Genomic DNA, 23,407 nt, shown 5'->3' with positions numbered 1-23,407 from the left:
AAACTAGATCCGGGGTGCTTGTATATTAGTTTTAAAATGCGGTGCAAATTGTCTCAGGTAGGGTTTGGACGGGAATTCTTAGAGAGAGCAGTTTTACACTTCTCTTTTCATGTGTTTTATGGAATTAGGTGTTAGTTTGCAGAAGTCCTTTTTATTTCATGGATTTCTAAAAACATTGTACCCTTTTTTTTTTACATAATTTGTGAGGACGGAGGGGGTATGAAATTTCGCACACTTATAGTTTATATACAGAAGGACTGCAGAATGATATGTTTTATTATACATAAAAATACATTAAAACAATAAAAAAAAAATTACCATGTATTTGACACAGACGTATATATACTCTTTTGTTTATTGTTAACTAGCTACACACCCCGGCTTTGAATGAATGAATGAATGAATGAAAAACACTTTATTGTTCCTCTCACAGAAAGAGTAATTACATAAATTAATATGTACATTAAATATGAAAATAATAACAAAATAATTATAATATAGAGGTAACAATGGGCGGCCTTATCGCTAAATAGCGATTTCTTCCAGGCAACCTTAGGATGGAGAGGAATGATTAGACTGTGTCTGGTCGAGGTATAACAATTCGTTGTTGGATGTACAATTTACATATCATATACACATACATATAACTACATAATAATCATTATATATAAAATATACATACACACATATATATACATACATATAAATAAATTAAATAATATCTATACAATAGCGACGTTACTATGCAGATAAGTTTCGTGAATAATATTTTTTAACGCTCGATTTAAAAGCAGGCAGTGATGTCAATTTACGTATGGGAAGTGGCAGATCGTTCCATAGTCGGACAGCAAGTACCGTGAAGGACATGTCGTAAAAAGCAGTATGATGTACTGGTGTCTTTAACTGGAGATTCTCCGATGACCTAAGATTGGCGTTATTAGAGCTATGAAGGAAAACAAACCGCTCCTTCAGATAGTTAGGAGTTGAAGGGTTATAAAGGATATTATGGAGAAGGGAAAGAATGTGAGTATTCCGGCGAAAGCGAATAGGAAGCCACTTGAGTTTAGTGCGAAACTCGGAAACATGATCAAATTTTCGAAGACCGAAAATAAATCTTATAAGAGTATTTTGAAGTCGCTCAAGCTTATTAAGTTGGTCTTCTGTAAGATTAGAGTAACATGCTTTGAACGGGTGTACATGTATTATACATATCAACCCTTTAAAAAAACCCGCATAAAAATCCGTTGCGTAGTTTTTGAAGCGGCTTTTTTTTAATAGATAGAGTGATTCAAGAGGAAGGTTTATATGTAATACATGTCCGGTGTGAAGCCGGGGCAGTGTAGCTAGTTAAAAAATGAAGTGCGTATTATTGTATTTATAGAATAAGTTTATTGTGCAAAAAATAGATACAAAATGGACTTAACTAAGGTTTTTTTTTTATTTTTATAATTTTATCTGCCGGATCCTTTGTGGCGACTTTACACAAGTCAGGTTCTATATCTATTTCCATATATAATGCAATAGTTCTAAAACACTGTTTATTACCAACTTTAATACCGAGGTTTTCTCATTTAGACGGCCTCGGTGGTCTATGGTCTAGCGGTCTAGCACACCGCTTTACGTCCGATGGTCGCGGGTTTGATTCCTCGCACGGCACAAACATTTGTATTCATGAGTATGAGCGTTTGTATCGATCTGGGTGTTTTCTATGTATTATATGTATGTGTTTAAAAAAAAAACTATGTATATGTATCAGTTATCTAGTACCCATAACACAAGCTTTAGCTAGCTTAACTTGGGTCTAGATGGCGCTGTGTGAATTGTCTTGAGAAAAAAAAAAAGAATTAAAATAAATTTAAAAATGATATATATCAATGAAATTAACCGCGTAGTTTTAATCATTATCTAAATACTTTTAAAATGATATATGATACATCTGTGTGAATTTAAAACTTTAAAGGGAAAGATAATTTAAATAAATTTAAAAACTTAGAATGCTTGTCTTGTAAAATATGTACATTTTGAATACTGCAATTTTTCTATTTAACCGACTATGTACTATACAATTTTTAAGAGTTGATCGAAAAAATAAGACTAAAGTAAAGTATAGTAAACTAATAAATAAAAGTAGTAGTAAATAGTATAAAAAAAAGTAAAGAATGGAAAAAGTGAATATTTTTTTTTAATTTCAAAATTAATGTTTTTTTTTATTTGTTTCAGGTGAGTGCGCAAGCGCTTTATCCGGTTGCGAAGATGAAAACCGGAACGATGTGAGTTTTGTATTGGCTTTCCAAATTTTTTTTATGGATGAACATAGAACTGCAAAATGATCATCATCATCATTATCTTATTTATATGTGTAGTATGTTTATAATATATATAAATATGTATGTATGTATGTTCATAATTCGTTTGTATGTAGTATATTATCATGTATATGTATGATCTTATGTCTATTTAATATAATTACTTTTGATTTCTTAAAACTAAACCGCCTTCGAGTATCTCTGCACTCCCTAAGGTTGGCTGGTAGAGAATGCTATTAGCATTAAGCCCTAACTGTCTATTGGACAAATCAATAAAGTTTTAAATAAAAAAAAATTAAAAAAATATGGAATGGTTGCAATTTATTACAGGACTATCTGTTACTTGCGACTTCGTCCACGTGAATATTGAATTTTTTATTGAAATGTATAAACTTAATGCTTATTTTTTTATGGATGATTAGGGATTGCTCCATTATTATTACTGGGTTAGCTGTTACCCGCGACTTTGCGTTCAATTTAACATTTTTTTTTAAAGAAATAATGTATAATATAAAAGTAGTCTAAGTTACTCCTTATAACATTAGCTATCTGCGAGGGATGGTCCCGTCAAAATCAGCTTAGCCATTTCAGAGATTAGCAAGAACAGATAGACAAACAATGTTTCTTAATTATTATTTTTTTGTAAGTACCATATATACTTTAAGATAAAGAATGAAAACATTTCAGATACATAAAAATAGTAGGTTTTTTTAAATGTACATTGAGATCTCGTCTGTTCACCCTCTAGGGTCTTAACCTTGAAGGTACGGGAAAGTTGATACGCTGGATTGCTAACCGACAGGTTTGTAGTGAAAGTGTGTGGTTGTCTTGTGAAAAAAGATACAGAACCTTTAAAGATAATATGTAGATAATCTTACTAATGTTATACACACGAATGTTTGTGAGTATGGATGGATGTTTGTTACTCTTTCACGTAAAAACTACTGAACGGATTTTGATGAAACTTTACAGTAATATAGCTTGTATATTAGAGTGACACATAGGCTATAATTTAAAAAGATATTGTAAAGTGTACGAAATGTAATGATACATCTCAAGTAAGTGTGATGCAGACGAAGGTACAGATGTAGATAATAATAATAATCTCAAGACAATTCACACAGCGCTATCTAGACCCAAGTTAAGCTAGCTAAAGCTTGTGTTATGGGTACTAGACAACTGATACATATACATAGATATTTTTTTGTAAATACATACATATTATACATAGAAGACTGATACAAACAATCATACTCATGAATTAAAATGTTTGTGCCGTGCGAGGAATCGAACTCGCGACCATCGGTCGTAAAGCGGTGTGCTAGACCGCTAGACCACCGACGTCGTCGAGAAAGATAGTATGTATAGATAGTACGTTAATAAAAACACGGAAATTACGTTGGGAAAATAATTACGCATCTCTCATTGTGTGAAATTAATAAAATCCGACATTTCTGGCAACTCCGCTCGTATTTATAAGTCTGGCAAGCGTTGTAACATCACTGAAACATTTCTTTATGTTGGGCTAAAAAGGACCTGTATCCAAAGCCGTAAAATTTTAATAAATAAAAAAAAAGAAGCATTCTCAGTGTTAGGGAAGGAAGGAAGGAAGGACTGTATTAAGGCTGGTTAAAAATGAGACACGTTCCTAGGTGAATAGAATAGAATAGAAAAGAAAATCATTTATTCAAATAAACTTACATTGAAGCACTTTTGAATAGTCATTACATTTTTTTTTTAATCTACCGCTCGTTCGGAAAGCTGTCTCGTCACAAGAAGAACGAGCAAGAAACTTGCGTGTTGCTCTTTTAAATAATTTTATTATTACTTTACATTTTTAAGTTTAAGTGTGTGAATACAAACCACCAAATTAGCACTAATTCTATTAAATACTCACTTACTGAGGTAAAATAGCTGTAATCAGCTCGCTAGCAAAAATATAAAGACAATATGGCATAAGAAAACAAATAGTATATAAAAACAGAACGTCAAAATATAAAATTCAAATATATATAAAAAACATAAAAACTATCAAAAAGGTTGCCATCGGCAACACTCAGTTTCACCTTCCATTAGCGTTTTCAGATTTATCAAAATGTTTTATTGTATTGATAACGTGATCATAATGAAGCGGGTAGTCAGTCACCTATGCACGATTTTCATCATCTATACACGAAGAATTTTTTTTTATTCTCTATTGCACTATAAAGATTGTACAAGAGGCGAGCTCAATACCATATGGAATTCTCTACCAGCTAATCTTTTTTTTTTTAATTAAATTTTCCAATTTTAAGATGTTCTGATGTTTATAATCTATACATCTATACATATAAATAAAATTGGAGTGTCTGTTTGTAATATTGAAATAACCGTTTTTTACTACATGCATGAATAGAATAGAATAGAAAATCATTTATTCAAATAAACTTAATTTAAGCACTTTTGAATAGTCATAACAATTTGTTTTTTATCTACCACTCGTTCGGAAAGCTGTCTCATCATAAGAAGAATGAGCAAGAAACTGGTGTGTTGCTCTTTTAAATAATCCTTGTAAGTTTACATTTACAAATCGAAACGTGTGAATACAAACTACCAACAAGCACTAATTTTTGGGTCAAATATAAATATGCAATAAGATTAAATCAGTCGTAGTGATAAGAGCAGACCAGTCCCTACAAGCAGCACTCGTTTCACGAGTATGACGGATGAGCCAGCCATCACTGCGCTCGACCATATTTTAGGGAGCCCAATGACCCGGCCCACCACGTCGCAACATGTCTGGACATTTTAGTGAGCATGACTACTCATTCCACACGACCACGTCACAGCTACAAAAATTACTATATGGTAGTTACAGTATTCGCACTTTACATACGGATGGATGCGGCAATCAATATAAAAGCCGCTACGCTATCATATATCAAGAAAGCAGCATGTGAATGTATATACGGTACATACATCAAAATAATATTTTTTACATTTTGTTTACAATTTACAAGATTAATGTCATATAAGTGTAATGCAGACGAAGTTACAGATATCGATGTTGTATAGATAGAGATACAGATATTTGACGACCTCGGTGGCCTAGCGGTTTAGCACACCGTCTTACTTCCAATGGTCGCAGGTTCGATTCCTCGCACGGCACAAACATTTGTATTCCTCAGTATGATTGTTTGTATCAGTCTGGGTATTTTCTATATATAATATGTATGTATTTACAAAAAAAAATCTATGTATATGTATCAGTTATCTAGTACCCATAACACAAGCTTTAGCTAGCCTAACTTGGGTCTAGATGGCTCTGTGTGAATTGTCCTGGGATTATTATTATTATTATTATAGATAGATAGATAGTACGTTAATAAAAAACACGGAAGTTACGTTGGGAAAGAGGTAGGGAAATATTTACGCATCTCATTGTGTGAAATTAATAAAATCCGACATTTCTGGCAACTCCGCTCGTATTTATAAGTCTGGCAAGCGTTATAACATAACTGAAACATTCTCAGTTTCACCTTCAATTAACTCTTTCACATTTATCTTTTACTAGTTACTCGCGCCGTACATGTATTTTTTTATGGTTGACAATGTTGCACCCGACTGCGCCAACGGTATGTGTACGCTGGCACCAGTGGAGGATGATAGGTGAGGTCATCCCATCGTGACAAATTCACCAAGAATTTATCACAATGGTTTCCAGGGGGAACCGCGTGGAGGTCAACCTGACATGATATATTGTTAGCAATAAGATCATCAGTCCACATTACTAACAATCACCTTTCCCACACTACATGTATTATACACTAGCCGCCCCGCACGACTTCGTCTGCATCACACTTATTATTATATATCGCCCAATTCATATAATATATTTTTAAATTACATATATGATATTTTACCCACTTAAGGGTAAAATTTTTACAAACTTTGAATGTCATATTTATTTATATTTAATCAACAGCCTCAAAAATAAGATTCAAGCTTTTAGCTTCAAAAATGACGATTCTTCCATGCAATCTTTCATCCCCACTTTCAACCCCTTACAACCCTCATTTCGCATTCAAAAATAGCCTATGTCCTTTCTCAGGGCCCAGAATATCTGTGTGCCAAATTTCATTTAAATTGATTCAGTAGTTTTGACGTGAAAGCGAGACAGACAGACAGAGTTACTTTCGCATTTATAATATTAGTAAGGAGTAAGGAAGTAAGGATAACCTTCCTCTTGAATGATTCTATTTAAAAAACCGCTTCAAAACTAGTTGCTTAGTTTTAAAGATTTAAGCATACATAGGGACGGACAGACAGCGACAGCGACTTTGTTTTATACTATGTAATGATATTGACTTAACCTCGTTCGCAACGTTCTCAAATATGAATAATTTTTCCAGTTTTTGCAACATTTTTCACTGATGCTCCGCTCCTATTGGTCGTAGCGTAATGTTATATTTATTTAGGAAGATTAACAGTAATTTTACATGTTACTTGTCAATTAATAATCTTCTCCATTAGTGTATATACCTAAAAGCCTTCCTCGACAAATGGACTATCCACCACAAAAATAATTTTTCAATTCGAACCATAGTTCCCGAGATTAGCACGTACAAACAAACATAATATTTAGCTTTATAATCTTTGTATAGTTTTTAACATCCATCCATACTCACAAACTTTCTCATTTGTAATATTAATTAGATGGTAAATAAAAAAAATGTAAGACTTAAAATAATGTTGGTAGTGCTGGCGGGGCACCAGTGGAGATGAGGTCAGGTCAGTTAACTCATCTTGGCGAATGGAATTTACTACGATGGTTTCCAGGGGAATCTGCGTGGAGGTGAACCTGACATGGTACTTCCTAGCTATGGGGTTATTAGTCCACATTACTCACAATCCTCTCCCCCTACATTCCTGTGGTTTTATTAATGGATGAGGACTCAATGGTGCCCTGCCTACGCTAACGGTATACGCTGGGGCACCAGAGAAAGATTGAAGATTGAAGACTTGTCTTAAAAAATTGTAGAATTGAGTACATCCTTTTTTTATCATCATCATCGCAGCTCGGAAGATGTCCACTGCTGGACATAGGCCTTCTTTTATGAAGTAGGTTAAATATTAAACTAAAGTTTTAATAATGATATCTCAGGACGATTCACACAGCGCCATCTAGTGCCAAGCTAAGCAATGCTTGATCCAGACCGATACAAACAATCAAACTCTTGAATACAAGTGTTTGTATTGTGCGAGGAATCGAACCCGCGACCATCGGAAGTAAAGCGGTATGCCCCACTAGACCACTGAGGCTGTTTTCGTCAATAATGAAACTTTTGTTCGTACTTGCATCACTCGACATGATTTGTTTTACAATTGAGAAATATCCGTAGTAATCTTAAAGTGTATATCCTACATTGATTCCCTAAATATTCCCGGATCTTGTGTTAGAGATGCTGCGTAGAATCGAATTGAATGAGATTCGCTTGAAATATAGAGTTATTGAGCCACTGTCCGTTGAAGTACTAGGCTCGCATAACTGTAATAGAGATGACGTCAGCCGTATTAACGTCGAATCGAGTTTTCTTTTTTCTGTCCCCGTTGCGAGGCAAAGGAACTAATTACACGCTTATGTTATAACTGGTCGGTGATGGTACTTTAAAAGCGCGATTGGTGAGGCAGAATCGGTGCCAAGGTTCGCATTTGCTATTGCGTCAACTAAACGTGTACAGCAACATATGTCTAGACCAAACGACGCCGTACGTTACGTTTACAAATGCTTAAATCGATTTATTTACGTTCTATAATTGAATGACCTACGCTTTGTACGCTTGAAGCGGTTAATTTCTTATTTCAAATACCATAGATGGGGAAGTATCGAGCGCTGTTTGCAGCGCTCAGTTGCTAAGTGCGCCATTGTCGTGCAGCGCAAGAAGCCGTTGTTATTTTCCGCTCGACGACAGCCGATCTATGTCAGAAGGGCTCGGGGAGAGGTCGTGTGACGTCATAATCATAATGCATTCGAATAAGTTCCAAATTTGAAACGGAATAGGCTTTTCGTTTATAGACCTTTGTGTTATGGATTTTAAGTATAAAATTTAATTTCTGACAACAGATTGGTTACCTTGCTGCGTATCAATTTGTTTAAGGTCATATGTTTGTTTAATTTATTGCGCCGAATTGGACCTAACGTAGTGGGAATAAAGATTACGTTGATTAGTTTAATGATTATATCTTTACTATTGGCAAAAGATATGAAGGTCCGGAATATTAGCATACAAAGGCCGACTTTGCTGCGTAGTGGCAAATGTGTTACTTTGTGTTTACTGCTATTACGTAGTATTCACGCCCATTTTAAATAAGTTTTTTTTAATAATCTCAAATTGCGCTGTAATTGTAAGCAAAGGAAAAGCGGCATAAGTTTTAAAATTTACATATGGGTATCTTTACATAGTATAAAATGTTTACTGTTCTTACGTAGTATTCCCGCCAATTTTAAATAAGTTTTTTTTTTATAATTTCAAATTGCGCTGTAATTGTAAGCAAAGGAAAAGCGGCATAAGTTGTAAAATTGGCAAATGGATATCTTTACATAGAATAAAATGTTTACTGCTATTACGTACTATTCCCGCCAATTTTAAATAACTTTTTTTTAAAATTTATAATTGCGCTGTAATTGCACGCAAAGGAAAAGCGCTATAAGGATTTAAATCTGCAAATTGAAATCTTTACACAGTATAAAATGGAGTCGCTTCGTTGTCTGTTTGCTTAGATCTTTTTAACTACGCAACGGATTTTAATACAGTTTTTAGCAATACATAGAGCGATTCAAGAGGAAGGTTTATATGTATAATACATGTACACTTGTGCGAAGTCGGGGCGGGTAGCTAGTGCGGAATAAACTGGTAAGTTCACCTGATAGAAAGTACAGGGTTGCCACTCGTTCCGATTGGGAAAGGACAGTTTTGATTTTATTTTTTGTCAAATGTTTAGAAAAACGTATGAATAGATAATAAAGATAATCTATTACGACGAATTAATTAGAGCGTAGAATAATCACCGAAACAGTAGAAACAAATAGAAAAAAACAAAATGTTTTACTCTATTGGTGACGTGGCCACAATGAAGCTTGTAGTCACGATTTTTCCAAAAGCTGGCAACACTGCATGTTTTATACATGAAAGTTACATAAGTATGTGACTAATGAAACACTGTTTTTTTAATGACATAGAATATTGAAATATTTTATTTACTTAAAACTAACTATTTTTTTTATACCAATCGATCCGTCGCCCGATAAAACGAAGATCGAAATTACGACGGTCTGAGCCGAGGTTCGAACCCCTAGCGGTGCCCTCAGACTATCCGTCGTATCCGTCAGGCGGGAGTTGGCCTTCAGCCGCTCCATAAGTCCTTCCTTTGATTTGGAGTGCCATCTGCACTCGCCCCCTATCGTCCGGTGAAGCTGTAAAGGCCAGCTGCGGCCAACAGCATTAGAGTAGTCCGAAAAAAATGTTTCGTGCAGACGGGAGTTGGCCTTCAGCCGCTCCATAAGTCCTGAGTGTTTGGAGTGCCATCTGCACTCGCCTGCTATCGTCCGGCGAAGCTGTAAAGGCCAGCTGCGGTCAACAGGATTAGAGTAAACTGAAAAAAAAAACAATTATTCTCAGACCTACCGAGTAAACATAAAATGTCATGAAACCGAACCGATACGATATTGAAACCTTCAAGAAAAGAGCTTATTCCTTTTTAAAAGGCCGACAACGTACTTGCAATTCCCTGGTGTTGCGGGTGCTCATGGACGGCGGTAATCACTTACCATCAGGTGAGCCGCCGTTTGTCTCCTACGTTATAAATAAAATCTGTTAAGTTGTTTCAGTAAAGTACGATAATTCGAAAGTTTGTGAGTATGGATGATTGTTACTCTTTCACTCAATAACTACTGAACGGATTTTGTTGAAATATGAAATAATTATACATCAGAATAACACATAGGCCAATATTTTCACACGGCTAAATCCGCGAGCATGGCTAATATATATATACACATCGTTCACTAATATGTCATCCAAAGAATAGAACATATATATATCAATATATATATAAATATATTTTGAGTAAGGATCCCTAATTTTTTGTAAATATAATATAGCCTATGTCACTCAGGGATAGTGTAGCTTCCTAATGGTGAAAGAATTATTCAAATCAGTCCAGTAGTTTCAGAGCCTATTAAATACAAACATACACACAAAAATACAAATTGTTCCTCTCTATAATATAAGTATAGAAGTATAGATATAGATGTATAGTATATGTATACACATATACTATAACCCAGTATCACTATAAATTAATTGAATATTAGTACAGAAAGGTCCTCAGTGTCATTAATCTATAGATAACAGAATGACATTACGAGCCAAACCGTGTTAGTAGGTTTTGAACTTTAACATTTAAAGCATTAAGTCCAATTCCATTCGTTGCGTACGTTGTGATATAATAACAATTATAGCTTGGTAGCGACTTGTGTACTTTGTGTGGTTGTTATTGTAATGTATATGAAATTAATAGTGGAGAGGCTTTTGTATGTTTGTATGTTGTAGTTAATCTATATAACTGGTGATCTTTTTATTTTATAAACTAGCGGTTTCGATTTACTCGAAATTTTAATCTTAAGTTAATGTGAATTGATTTTTAATCGTAAATGCTTAACATATATATTAATATTATAAAGCTGAAGAATTTGTTTGTTTGTTTGAACGCGCTAATCTCAGGAACTACTGGTTCGAATTGAAAAATTATTTTTGTGTTGGATAGTCCAGACAGAAAGACAAATGGTAAAAAAAGTTATTTCGGTGTATGTACCGTATTTATATTCATATGCATGTAGTAAAAAACGGTTATTTCAATATTACAAACAGACACTCCAATTGTATTTAGATGTATTGATAAAGATCTAGACACGCAGTAGCGTCTCATAGCCGAGTTTCAAGTAAGAGAACTGGCGAGCAGCACCGTGTGTATGTGTGTGTGTGTGTGTGTGTGTGTGTTACACGAACCATTTGGAGACCTTAGGCTACAGTATATTATCCTAAGTTATAAAAAGGAATTATATTTTATATTGTTATAAATACATTTTTTTTAGATCTCATCTCTTTTGTCGTAGAAGTCAACAATCAAGGCATATATCATAATATTAAACTCGGCTATCATTTCACATTTATGTTTTTGATGGGATACTGTAATAACCGTAACATACCGGTTGTCGTGACAACATCTCATATTGGCAAACATCTCGCTACGATTTCAGTCTCTCTACTGAAATAATATATATAAACATGTAGAAGACAAAAAAAGTGTTTATAAATATAAATTGGCTGCGTCGTTATCAGTAAAACGTATTGCGTAAACAGCGTTATGAAATTATGCATTTAGTTTTTTTTTAGGTGACTAGCTACCCACGCCGACTACGAAAGCGCAAACGCAGAAGCTAAGAGTTAAAAAAATATGCTCAATCAAAAAAAAAAAAACCCACCCCGACTTCGCATGGATGTACATGTATTATAATAAACCTTCCTCTTGAATTAATCTATCTATTTAAAAAAACCGCTTCAAAATCCGTTGCGTAGTTTTAAAGATTTAAGCATACATAGGGACAGACAGCGACAGCGACTTTATTTTTTACTATGCAATGATAGTAGAATGGAGTATACTATATGTTATATATGCTAGATGCTATGATACTAGTTGCATGCTATATGGAGCATGCACTTAACATCCAATGACAGTTGCTGTTCGGGTTACGAACACTGATTACACTATTTGTTTTTGCAATAGCATATGCTGGTGGTCACTCTATTCTCACAAATTTGAATTTAAAAATGTATCTGTATTATTGTAAACATGTACAACATTTATTTGAAAAGAATACGAGTTGAGTTTCTTGTCAGTTCTTATCATCTCGAAACATTCCGAACTGACGGTAGATTTGACATATCATAAGAGTCTGTAATAGACCTACATGAATAAAGATATTTTGAACTGAATTTATATTTAAACGATGGCGATGTTGGTATACCCGCCTATTGGTATAGCCGATGTTCTCGGGTTCGATTCCACAGGGCACAAACATTTGTATTCATGAATATGATTGTTTGTATCGGTCTGGGTGTTTTCTATGTATAATATGTATGTATTTATGAAAAAAATGTACGTATTTGTATCAGTTATCTAGTACCCATGACACCGTTACACTGTGCGAGGAATCGAACCAGCGACCATCGGAGGTAAAGCGGTGTCTTAAACCTCTAGACCACCGAAGTCATCAAATCGATATAATGCAATATGGTTGAATAAGAATGATGAGTGAGAAATGTCAGAGAAATTACAGGTTACGGATGCATAACATTTTAGTCTTTAGGAATGACATGGGTATACCATACCACGAGACAACGTATTTTGTGATGTCTGTACTAGCCGTAAAGTCTAAATTTGCTTAACATTTCAATTAGTGTAAAACAAACTAAAAATAATATTTCCAACTGCAACATCCCGAGAACTGTATAATTTATGGTTAACCTACAAACGTAGCGCGAATGCGGAAGAGCGAGTCTATTTAGATCGTGCGCGCAATGTTGACAAACAATTTGCTATCCCGCTCGCTCTTTATCGCAGCGTATCAACGCGTCTCACTCTAACAACATGGCTGCCCGTTCGCACAGTATACGCGAAGATAATGTTATGTTTGCATCATAAATATTTATTGTTGTTCTTTTTTTGTACATTTCAAAGCGTTACAAGTGAAATGCAGTGCTAAATGAAACGGGTTATTATTGAGTAAATATCGTCATAGTATGAAGTCCTGATATTTTTATGGATGGCTGGCTATTTTTCTCAAATAAAAATAGCCTAAGCTACTCCCTATTACATCAGCTACCTGCCAAAATAAGTCCCGTCAAAATCAGTCCCGCCATTTCAGAGATTAGCCAGAACAAACAGACAGACAAAAATTGTAAAAACTGATATTTTGGTGTATATACCGTATTTATATTTATATGCATGTAGTAAAAAACAAAGGAAGGCATTGGATGCGAGCAGCGCAGGACCGATCGTCGTGGAGATCTTTGGGGGAGGCCTATGTCCAGCAGTGGACGTCTTCCGGGCTGCGATGATGATGAAAAAACAAACAGACACTCCAATTTTATTTATAGGTATAGATGTATAGATAATGGAATGATGCACTCGCCTGTGCTAACGGGTTGCGCAGGGCACCAGAGGAGTATGATAAGATGAAAATGAGGTCAGGTCAGTTAGCCCATCGTGACAAATTCACCAGGAATTTATCACCATGGTTTCCAGGGGGAATCGCGTGGTCAACCTGACATGGTACATTGCTAGTAATGGAGTCATGAGTCCTCATTACTAACAATCTCCTTCCCGCCTGAAGTCCTGATTATGCTATCTGGGATTACAGTGGTTAAGGCATATCCAAGATGGCGGATTACGAAGTATCGGCAGCTGTTGATAACATGGTGAAAGCAACACTTGATATGCCCATGTTGTTCTGGGTATATTACAAAATTAGGTCTGAATTTTTGTTTTTTTTTTAATTTTTTAGCATCAGATATATATCTGACTATATAAATTAGAAATATAAATAATCATTATTCAAATAAACTCAACACAAGCACTTTTGAAGTCATATTGTACAAAATTAGTAATAAAATTAATAAATTAATTAGGTATGACAGGGAAGTAAGTTTTGATTTTTTTATAACAGTTTAATTTTTTAGCATCATATATATATCTGACTGTATACCTTAAATTAGAAATATAAACAATCATTATTCAAATAAACTCAATACACGCATTTTGAATAGTCATACTGTGCTATATGCATATGCTAGTATTTAAAAAGTTTTTAACAATTGTAACCAATAGAATAAAGGGATTTTTTAAATATTTATTTATTTATTTATTCTTTATTGCACTTTTAAAAATTGTACAATTTGGCGAGCTTAATGCCATATGGCATTCTCTACCAGCTAACCATTAGGTAAGAACAGAAAGCGGTTGATGGGCAGTGGTGGGGAAGGACTATATATATAAGAAATATATATTTATTATTAAGCCCAGATACAAACTGTGAGACCAAAGTATCCACTCACTCAAATATTTAACTCTACATCGCTAAACTATAAATAACTAGCTGACCCGCCCAACTTCGTCTGCATTACAATTACTTGACATTTATCATTATATTTCGCCCAATTTACATAATATCCTTTTAAATTACAACGTACATGGTATTCTGATGTATAAGCTATATTCCTGGAAAGTATCATCGAAATCCGTTTAGTAGTTTTTGCGTGAAAGAGTAACAAACGTCCACCTATCCGTTCATACCCACAAACTTTCGCGTTTATCATTATAGACTATCTGACCTGTGCAACTTCTTCATCAAGCTTACTGGACATTACATTTCGCCCAATTAACATAATATTTTTTTTAAATTATAACCTATGTGTTATTCTCATGTATAAACAATATTATTGTAAATTATTCTAAGTTATATTACTGTAAAGTTTCATTAAATTCCATTAATTAGTTTTTGCGTGAAAAAGTAACAAAAATCCAGCCATACTCACAAATTTTCTTGTTTATAATATTAGTAAGATACTGATTACTGGTTTGCAGTTGTATGTTATCATATATGTGTATACATATATATATAACTATATATATATACACTGATAACTATGTTCATTTAGTACGATAAAATAATAGTGTATGTATAATATAATGAGTTTTTAATCATATTGTGTTCTTAATGAAAGATGTTATCGAACAACTGATTACCTAACGAGCTGATAACGCATTTAAACAACGTTGTAAAAATGCCGATTGTGATGATTTATATTAATATAAATCATATGTTTAAAATTTAATACGGGTATAATGATAATCATAACTGTGCTAACGTCTAGGTTTAACTATTTAAACTAACTTGAGTCTCGTAATAATGTTATAAACGCGAAAGATTGTGAGTATAGATGGATGTTTGTTACTCTTTCACGCAAAAACTACTGAATGTAGTTTGATGAAATTTTACAGTAATATGGTTTATACATCAGAATAACACATAGGGTATAATTTAAAAGGATATTATGTAAATTGGGCATGTCAAATAAGTGTGATGTGACGATTCTACCACATCACTATTTATTTGGGACTAAAAACGTGCAACACTGGAAATGTCATTTTACTGACTGGAATTAATAATCTTACTTTACGGTAAATTTTCTCATAGGATGTGGTTGCTATTGTCTTATCTATTTGCGCAGGCGGGTGCACCATTCTATTATCATCCTTAAAAAAATTGTCATATAGGTATACCAACAGTACCACAATGAGGGAAAGGGGATTGTTAGTGATGTGGATTAATAACCCCATTACTACCAATGCACCATGTCAGGTTGACCTGCGTGATGGTTCCCCCAGAACACCATCATGATAAATTTATAGCGAATTTATCACGATGTGCTAACTGACCTGACCTCATGCTCGTCTTATCATCTTCCACTGGTGCCCCGCCAGTGTAAATCGGTAACGCAGTCGTTGCATCATTTCATGATCAACGAAAAAAAATACAAACTTCGGTACATACAAGATGTTTTCTTTTTTTCATTTCATTAGGTGTTAAACTCTCTTTATTATAGATTATACTAGCTGACCCGTACAACTTCGTCTGCATTACACTTCCTTTGACATTTATCAATGAAAATTACAATTTATCAGGATGGTTTCCAGGGGGGACTGCGTGGAGGTCAATCTGTATATTTACAAATTTCACCTCGCTAAAGTAACTTCGTCTGCATTACAGTCTACGTAGTTCCCCCTGGAAACCATGGTCATAAATTTATGATTATTGATGAATTTCACAGCCTCGGTCGTCTAGTGGTTTAGCACACCGCTTTACTATCCGTTGGTCGTGGGTTCGATTCCTCGCACGGTACAAACATTTGTATTCACGAGTATGATTGTATCGGTCTGGGTGTTTTCTATGTATAATATGTATTTATTTACAAAAAAAATGCATCCATGTATTTATATCAGTTGTCTAGTACCCATAACACAAACTCGGTTTAGCTTGGGACTAGCTGGCGCTGTGTGAATTGTCCTTTGAAGAAAAAAATACCACGATGTGCTAACTGACATGACTTCATGTTCATCTTATCATCCTCCACTGGTGCCCCGTGTAAACCGTTAGCGCAGGCGGGTGCACAGTTTCATTATCATCCATAAAAACAAGGTAAACCAAGCTGATAAGCTTGGTTACCATTCCCACACGTACGCACTTTAACAGTTACCTAATTTAGCAATTTGATTGCAAAACCCATTGACCCAATAGCAACACGTTGCTGTTGTTTTATCGCTATTGTATCGCAATCACAAGGCCGTGGCGTTATCAGTTAGGAAGTTTGATAACAAAGTAATAATTTACAAGTGCTGTAAAGGTAGTATCGGACTCCAGCCATTCAGTTCCGTATTAGTGTTGTAAATGTTCTTTTGGCGGATTATTCCGATTTTTGAGGCTTAATTTATTTATTTATTCATTTATTTCAGGCAACTAGGCCCATATTATAAATACCTTATAGACTAACATACATCATCATCATCATCATCATCGCAGCCCGGAAGACGTCCACTGCTGGACATAGGCCTCCCCAAAGATCTCCACGACGATCGGTCCTGCGCTGCTCGCATCCAATGCCTTCCAGCGATCTTGACCAGATCGTCGGTCCACCTTGCTGGAGGCCTTCCCACGCTGCGTCTTCCGGTCCGTGGTCGCCACTCGAGGACTTTACTGCCCCAACGGCCATCTGTCCTACGAGCTATGTGCCCTGCCTAACATACATATAATATAATATTGAAAAACTAATACAATAATATTGTCTGTGTTATCACGGCACTGAAGACGGCAATCTGCCACGGTAGCGCCGATACACCACACCTTTCGGCCAGTAGTCCTATTTCATGAAGGTGGGCAGAAGGTTAATTGATGTGCAGCGTCAATTTATTGAAGATGTGATCCTGATAATTCTATCTTATCTTATATCAACAAAAGAACCCCGATTTTACTTAATGATGTAACATGATACTGTTTCTTTTGGATGATAATAGAATGGTGCACCCGCCTGCGCTAACGGTTTACGCTGGCGGGGCACCAGTGGAGGATGATAAGATGAGCATGAGGTCAGGTCAGTTAGCACATCGTGACAAATTCACCAGGAATTTATCAAGATGGTTTCCAGGAGGAACCGCGTGGAGGTCAACCTGACATGGTATATTGCTAGCAATGGGGTCAAAATCCACATTACTAATCACCTTTCCCCCAATATCAGTCTGGTTTGCAATGACCCAATCACTTTTGAATCACTTTCCATTCCATTGTAATTATTGACGACCTCGATAACTTCATACTTGTACACGGATCCGGGTTTAATTCTCGGTTGAACTAATTAAATGGAAATAAGAAATCTGTTTATTAAGTTAGCACTGATTTGATGTTTTTGTTGTGATCTTTATTTTAAAACGAGCACTGCCCGCGGTTTCACCTTTATGCGCGGAATATGCCTTTGTGTTATTCTGATGCATCTATATTACTGCACAGTTTCTTCAAAACTCGTTCAGTAGTTTTTCCTAACAACAACCATACAAACTTTCGTATTTATAATTAAGATTAAGATATAACTAACTGATAAGTCTACAGTTGAAATAATTTTTAAAATCAACCGAGTATTTTTTGAGTTTATCCATTTTGTAAACAAAAATCAAATCTTTCTCTATTTTCTTTTGGTAATGTTTTCCCGTCTCAGTCAAAGGACTCTGCCCATACAGCCATTGTCTTCGGTAAAAACTTTTTCTGATTTTAAACATTCTATCATTATTAAAAAGCTGTGTATTATTTAAAATTTATATGTCAAATAATTAATACTGAACTGCATTTAATAAAAAAAACACTAATTTAGAAAAGTCAACTTTAATGTTAAGTAGATTAAAATCTATTTTTTAAATTTTTATATTGCACTTATTAACCATCATAAAACTTATGTCAACTTCAGATTAATGTCAAAATTTTTCATATTCTATATTTCATTTTAAATTAGGAATTTGAAACACTGCTTTCCCGCGCTCCAGTGAAAGACCGCCATTTTGACAGAACGGGACAGAGCTATCTGAATTAGAACGAACACGTGTCAGATAAATCTTCATTGTTATTATCTCCTGGTACTTGCAATCTGTAAGTGGTGGGTGAGTGAGTCAATGAGGTCACCAGTTCGATACCCCGGAGTTAATGGACTGATTAGGAGTCGCCGTGTTGTTTTAATAATTTTTTTGTTATTGAATCAATGTTATTGAACCACATCGGTCTTTGGACAGTATTTATTTTGTTAGACCAATGTGTCATCACACCTATTTTTTTTATTCCTAGAATGTGACTAACTAAAGTAAGACTTTGTATAAAGTCATGTCTAAGATTATTCAGTCGCCTAGCAGCGCCAGTGCTCTGTGTGAGCTCTGTTTTGGTTAAAAGTTTAAATCTCAGTTATTTATCGTGCTAAATATATCTAATCTATTTATCTATCTAATCTAATCTAATTAAAGTCAACAGGTCTTTTATGGGAATGCCATTAAATATCTATACATATAAATAAAATTGGAGTGTCTGTTTGTAATATTGAAATAACCGTTTTTTACTACATGCATATGAATATAAATACGGTACATACACCAAAATAACATTTTTTACAATGTTTGTCTGTCTGTCTGTTTGTTCCGACTAATCTGTGAAATGGCTGGACTGATTTTGACGGGACTTTTTTTGGCAGGTAGCTGATGTAATAAGGAGTAACTTAGGCTACTTCTATTTTAGAAAAATAAAGTTAAATTCCACGCGGACTAAGTCGCGGGAACAGCTAGTATAAAGTAAAGAAAATACAGGTCACACAATTGATCACATGTTTTTGTGATGTCGGTTAAAAAAACAATTCAGCAATAACCGTGTCGATGTAGCATGGGGTCGAGATAATTATGCTTCCGGCTAGCTAAGTATAGTACACAAGTGGACTCATACATACACCTACATCGCGAAGGGTCAACTATCTCAGTTCATTTCTCTCATTACTATAAATATATTGTGTTATATTTATTAGGGGCTATCTATAAGTTGCGTCACACTTTAGGAAGGGGCGAAAAAGTGTGACAGTGTGTGACATGGGATGAAGAGGGGTTCTAATTTCTTTAATTAATGTACACATATAAGTAGATATTTTTACAGATTATATGCATCTGTCTTCGCTAACGGTATACATTTATCTTATTATTACTGTAAATATATTGTGTTATATTCATTAGGAGCTATCTATAAGCTACGTCACACTTTAGGAAGGGGCGAAAAAATGTGACAATTTGTGACAAGGGGTGAAGAGGGGTTCTAATTTCTTTAATTAATATACGTATATCTAAGAGTATATTTTTATAGTTTATAATAGAATGGTGCATACATTTACGCTAACGATATACATTTCTCTCATTACTATAAATATATTGTGGTATTTATATTCATTGGGGGCTATCTGTAAGTTGCGTCATACTTCAGGAAGGGGCCGAAAAAGTGACACGGGATGAAGAGGGGTTCTAATTTCGTAACGTCACATTAAAATTAATATATATATATATATCTATATCTGAGTATTTTTATAGACTACCAGCTGATCTCGCGAATTCGTCCGCGTGATTTTAACTGTATTTTTCTAAAATTAAAGTAGGCTAAGTTACTCCTTATTACATCAGCTACCATTTCAGAGATTATCCAGAAAACAAACAGGCAGACAGACAGACAAAAATTATAAAAAGTGTTATTTTGGTGTATGCACCGTATTTATTCATAAGCATGTAGTAAAAAACGGTTATTTCAATATTACAAACAGACACTCCAATTTTATTTATATGTATAGATAATGTAATGGTTCACCCGTCTGGGCTAACGATATGCGTAAAATCAATACAATTACAATATTAATTAGTGAAGGCAATACCAGCTGCATTGTTGCTACGCTGTTTGACCTGTCAAGCGCTGAAGTGCTGCTCGTGGGCGCGGTGCGGCCAACTAGGTCAGGATTCCACTGCAGACCACGCCCCAACTACCTTTGTTCACTGAGGTGAACTACCTCCTATATGACAGTCATTCTGCAAGGTACATAGATATATATTGAAGACTAACCAGTGACTTAGTCCGCGTGGACTTTACTTTATTTTTCTAAAACAAAAGTAGCCTAAGTTACTCCTTATTACAACAGATATCAGCCAAAAAAAGTACCATCAAAATCGGTCCAGCCATTTCAGAGATTAGCCGGAATAAATAGACATACAGACGAAATTTGTTAGAAATGTTATTTTGGTGTATGTACTGTATTTATATTCATATGCATGTAGTAAAAAACGGTTATTTCAATATTACAAACAGACACTCCAATTTTAATTAATATTAGGCCGATTAATTTAATTTATTTATTTCCTTGGCCGCGGGTTCGATTCCTCGCACGGTACAAATATTTTTATTCATTAGTATGATAGTTTGTATCGGTCTGCATGTTTTGTATGTATATTAAATATGTGTTTACATAAAAAATATCTAAGTATTTATATCAGTTGTCTAGTACCCATAACACAAGCTTTGCTTGCCGTGGGACTAGATGGCGCTGTGATAATTGTCCAGGTTTATTTATTTTTATTATGTTAGTTTGATATAAATGTACAGTGCAGACTATTTTATTTGAATTATACAGTGAAAATAGACATACAAAAATATATTCTATCTTTATATATGAATATATTAGCTTTTCCCCGCGGCATCGCTCGCGTTAATTTATCCCCTTAGGGGTGGAATTTATCAAAATCCTTTCTAAGGATATGCATACGACGTAGTAGCTTTATGCATGCAAAGTCTCAGCCCGATCGGTTTAAAATTGACAAAGTTTCATATAAACTTTCATCCCCTATTTTATCCGTTTGGGGGTAGAATTAATCAAAGCACTTTCTTAGCGGATGCCTACGTCATAACATCTACCTGCATGCCAAATTTCAGCCCGATTCGTCCAGTGGTTTGGGCTGTGCGTTGATAGATCACTATGTCAGTCACCTTTGAGTTATATATATTTAGATTGGTTTTCTTCATACAGTTGACATTCAGAAACCAAGATTACACAAAACGTATTATATAATATACATACCTTCTATTATATAAAATTGTCGTGTCACAGGTTTCGTGTTTATACTCATCAGAAACGGCTAGACCGATTTTGATGAAATTTTATATGTATATTCAGTAGGTCTAAGAAAGGTGTTACATATGAATGTGGATGGTTATAAGGGCAGAGGAAGACCGAAAAAGAGATGGATGGACTGTGTGAAAGATGATATGGTAAGAAAGGGAGTAAATAACGAGATGACTGCGAACAGAGATGAATGGAAGAGAAAAACATATTACGACGACCTCAAATAAATGGGATAAGGAAGAATGATGATTTAGTAGGTCTAAGAATAGATCTATAACTAATTTTAATACCTCTATATGTGTTAAGGGTGGCTCATCCAAAAAAAAAAATATTTTTTTAATTTTTATTGTGGCATAAAAATACATACAACCCTAAACTTTCACCCTACTATCACCAACCCCTATTTTTTATAGCGTTATTAATTTACATAGAAAAACAACGTATGACTGGACAGCTAGGGTAATTATATAATATAAATTTTATAGGGGTGTGTCCTTGTACCCAACCTTGACCTACTGACAGAGAAACCGCATGCAGCGCTGCAGCGCTTGAAATATCGTTATTCGTCACAGAGTTATAAAACTTGGCTACATGAAGCGCTTGGGAGGGGGGAAGGGGAATGTTTTTTTTTTTGTGGATGATAATGGAATGGTGCACCCGTCTGCGCTAACGGTTTACACTGGCGGGGCACCAGTGGAGGATGATAAGATGAGCATGAGGTCAGGTCAGTTAGCACATCGTGACAAATTCTCCAGGAATTTAACACGGTGGTTTCCAGGGGGAACCGCGTGGAGGTCGACCTGACATGGTACATTGCTAGCAATGGGTAACCCCATTCATCAATCTACATTACTAACAATCCCCTTCCCCCCGGAAGGGGATTGTTAGCAATGGGAACTAGTAACTCCCATTACTAGCAATGTACCATGAGAATCGGCTACTATTTTTTATACCCCTAATTGATAAGGGTTGTCCACCCCTAACATATGGGGGGAAAGATGATTGTTAGTAATGTGGACTGATGATCCCATTGCTAGCAATGTACCATGTCAGGTCGACCTCCACGCGGTTCACCCTGGAAACCATCGTGATAAATTCTTGGTGAATTTGTCACGATGTGCTAACTGACCTGACCTCATGCTCATCTTATCATCCTCCACTGGTGCCCCGCCAGCGTAAACCGTTAGCGCAGATGGGTGCACCCTTCCATTATCATACACAAAAAAAAAAGCGCTTGGGAAGGAAATTGTTAGTTAATTTGTTTGAGGTATACTATTAAAAGTTGTTTGCGTGTGTACATCAGTCTCACCTATTTCAGCTGGCAAATAGCTTGCTTTATAAGCTGTGTTACAGTTGTAGATAGGTTTGCCAACTATACTCAACTACAATAGAATAGAAAATCATTAATTTAAGCACTTTTGAATAGTCATAACATTTTTTTTATCTATCTACCGCTCGTTCGGAAAGCTGTCTCATCACAAGAACGAGCAAGAAACTTGTGTGTTGCTCTTTTAAATAATCCTTGTAAGATCATATTTACAAGTCGAAAGTTAATGTTAAATTCCACGCGGACGAAGTCGCGGGTACTAAGTACTAAGTTATTATACTAATTAAGTCTGTAAAGACACAGCTGATTTTGTTGTAAGTGTCTTATGTGAGTGAGTGTGGTATATATTTGTTACCCCCGATTTCCTCTGTCTCCTTATGATATATAGAATAACTTATGTTGATCCTTGGGGTGCAATCTATCTTCATATAAATTTTCATTAAAAT

At 35.0% G+C, this 23,407-nt stretch overlaps 1 protein-coding gene across 2 annotated transcripts in view; it reads left to right on the top strand.

Moving 5' to 3' along the window:
• LOC131855290 (atos homolog protein A) overlaps nt 1-23,407 on the top strand; it is a 76,187-nt gene that overhangs the window by 25,059 nt on the left and 27,721 nt on the right. The window contains exon 2 of one of the 2 annotated variants that reach the window (XM_059206542.1): nt 2,221-2,270. The exons of the other annotated variant lie outside the window; for it this stretch is intronic. Within the exon in view, the coding sequence (XP_059062525.1) occupies nt 2,221-2,270 (50 nt within the window). The remainder of the gene's footprint in view (nt 1-2,220; nt 2,271-23,407) is intronic. 2 annotated transcript variants of the gene reach the window in all.

Source organism: Achroia grisella, unplaced genomic scaffold (assembly GCF_030625045.1).
Source record: "Achroia grisella isolate CSIRO2021 unplaced genomic scaffold, CSIRO_AGI_Agris_v1 utg1360, whole genome shotgun sequence".
Classification (NCBI taxonomy): domain Eukaryota; kingdom Metazoa; phylum Arthropoda; class Insecta; order Lepidoptera; family Pyralidae; genus Achroia; species Achroia grisella.
The sequence above is the reverse complement of the archived record's forward strand: the minus strand, read 5'-3'. Positions and strand labels throughout refer to the sequence as shown.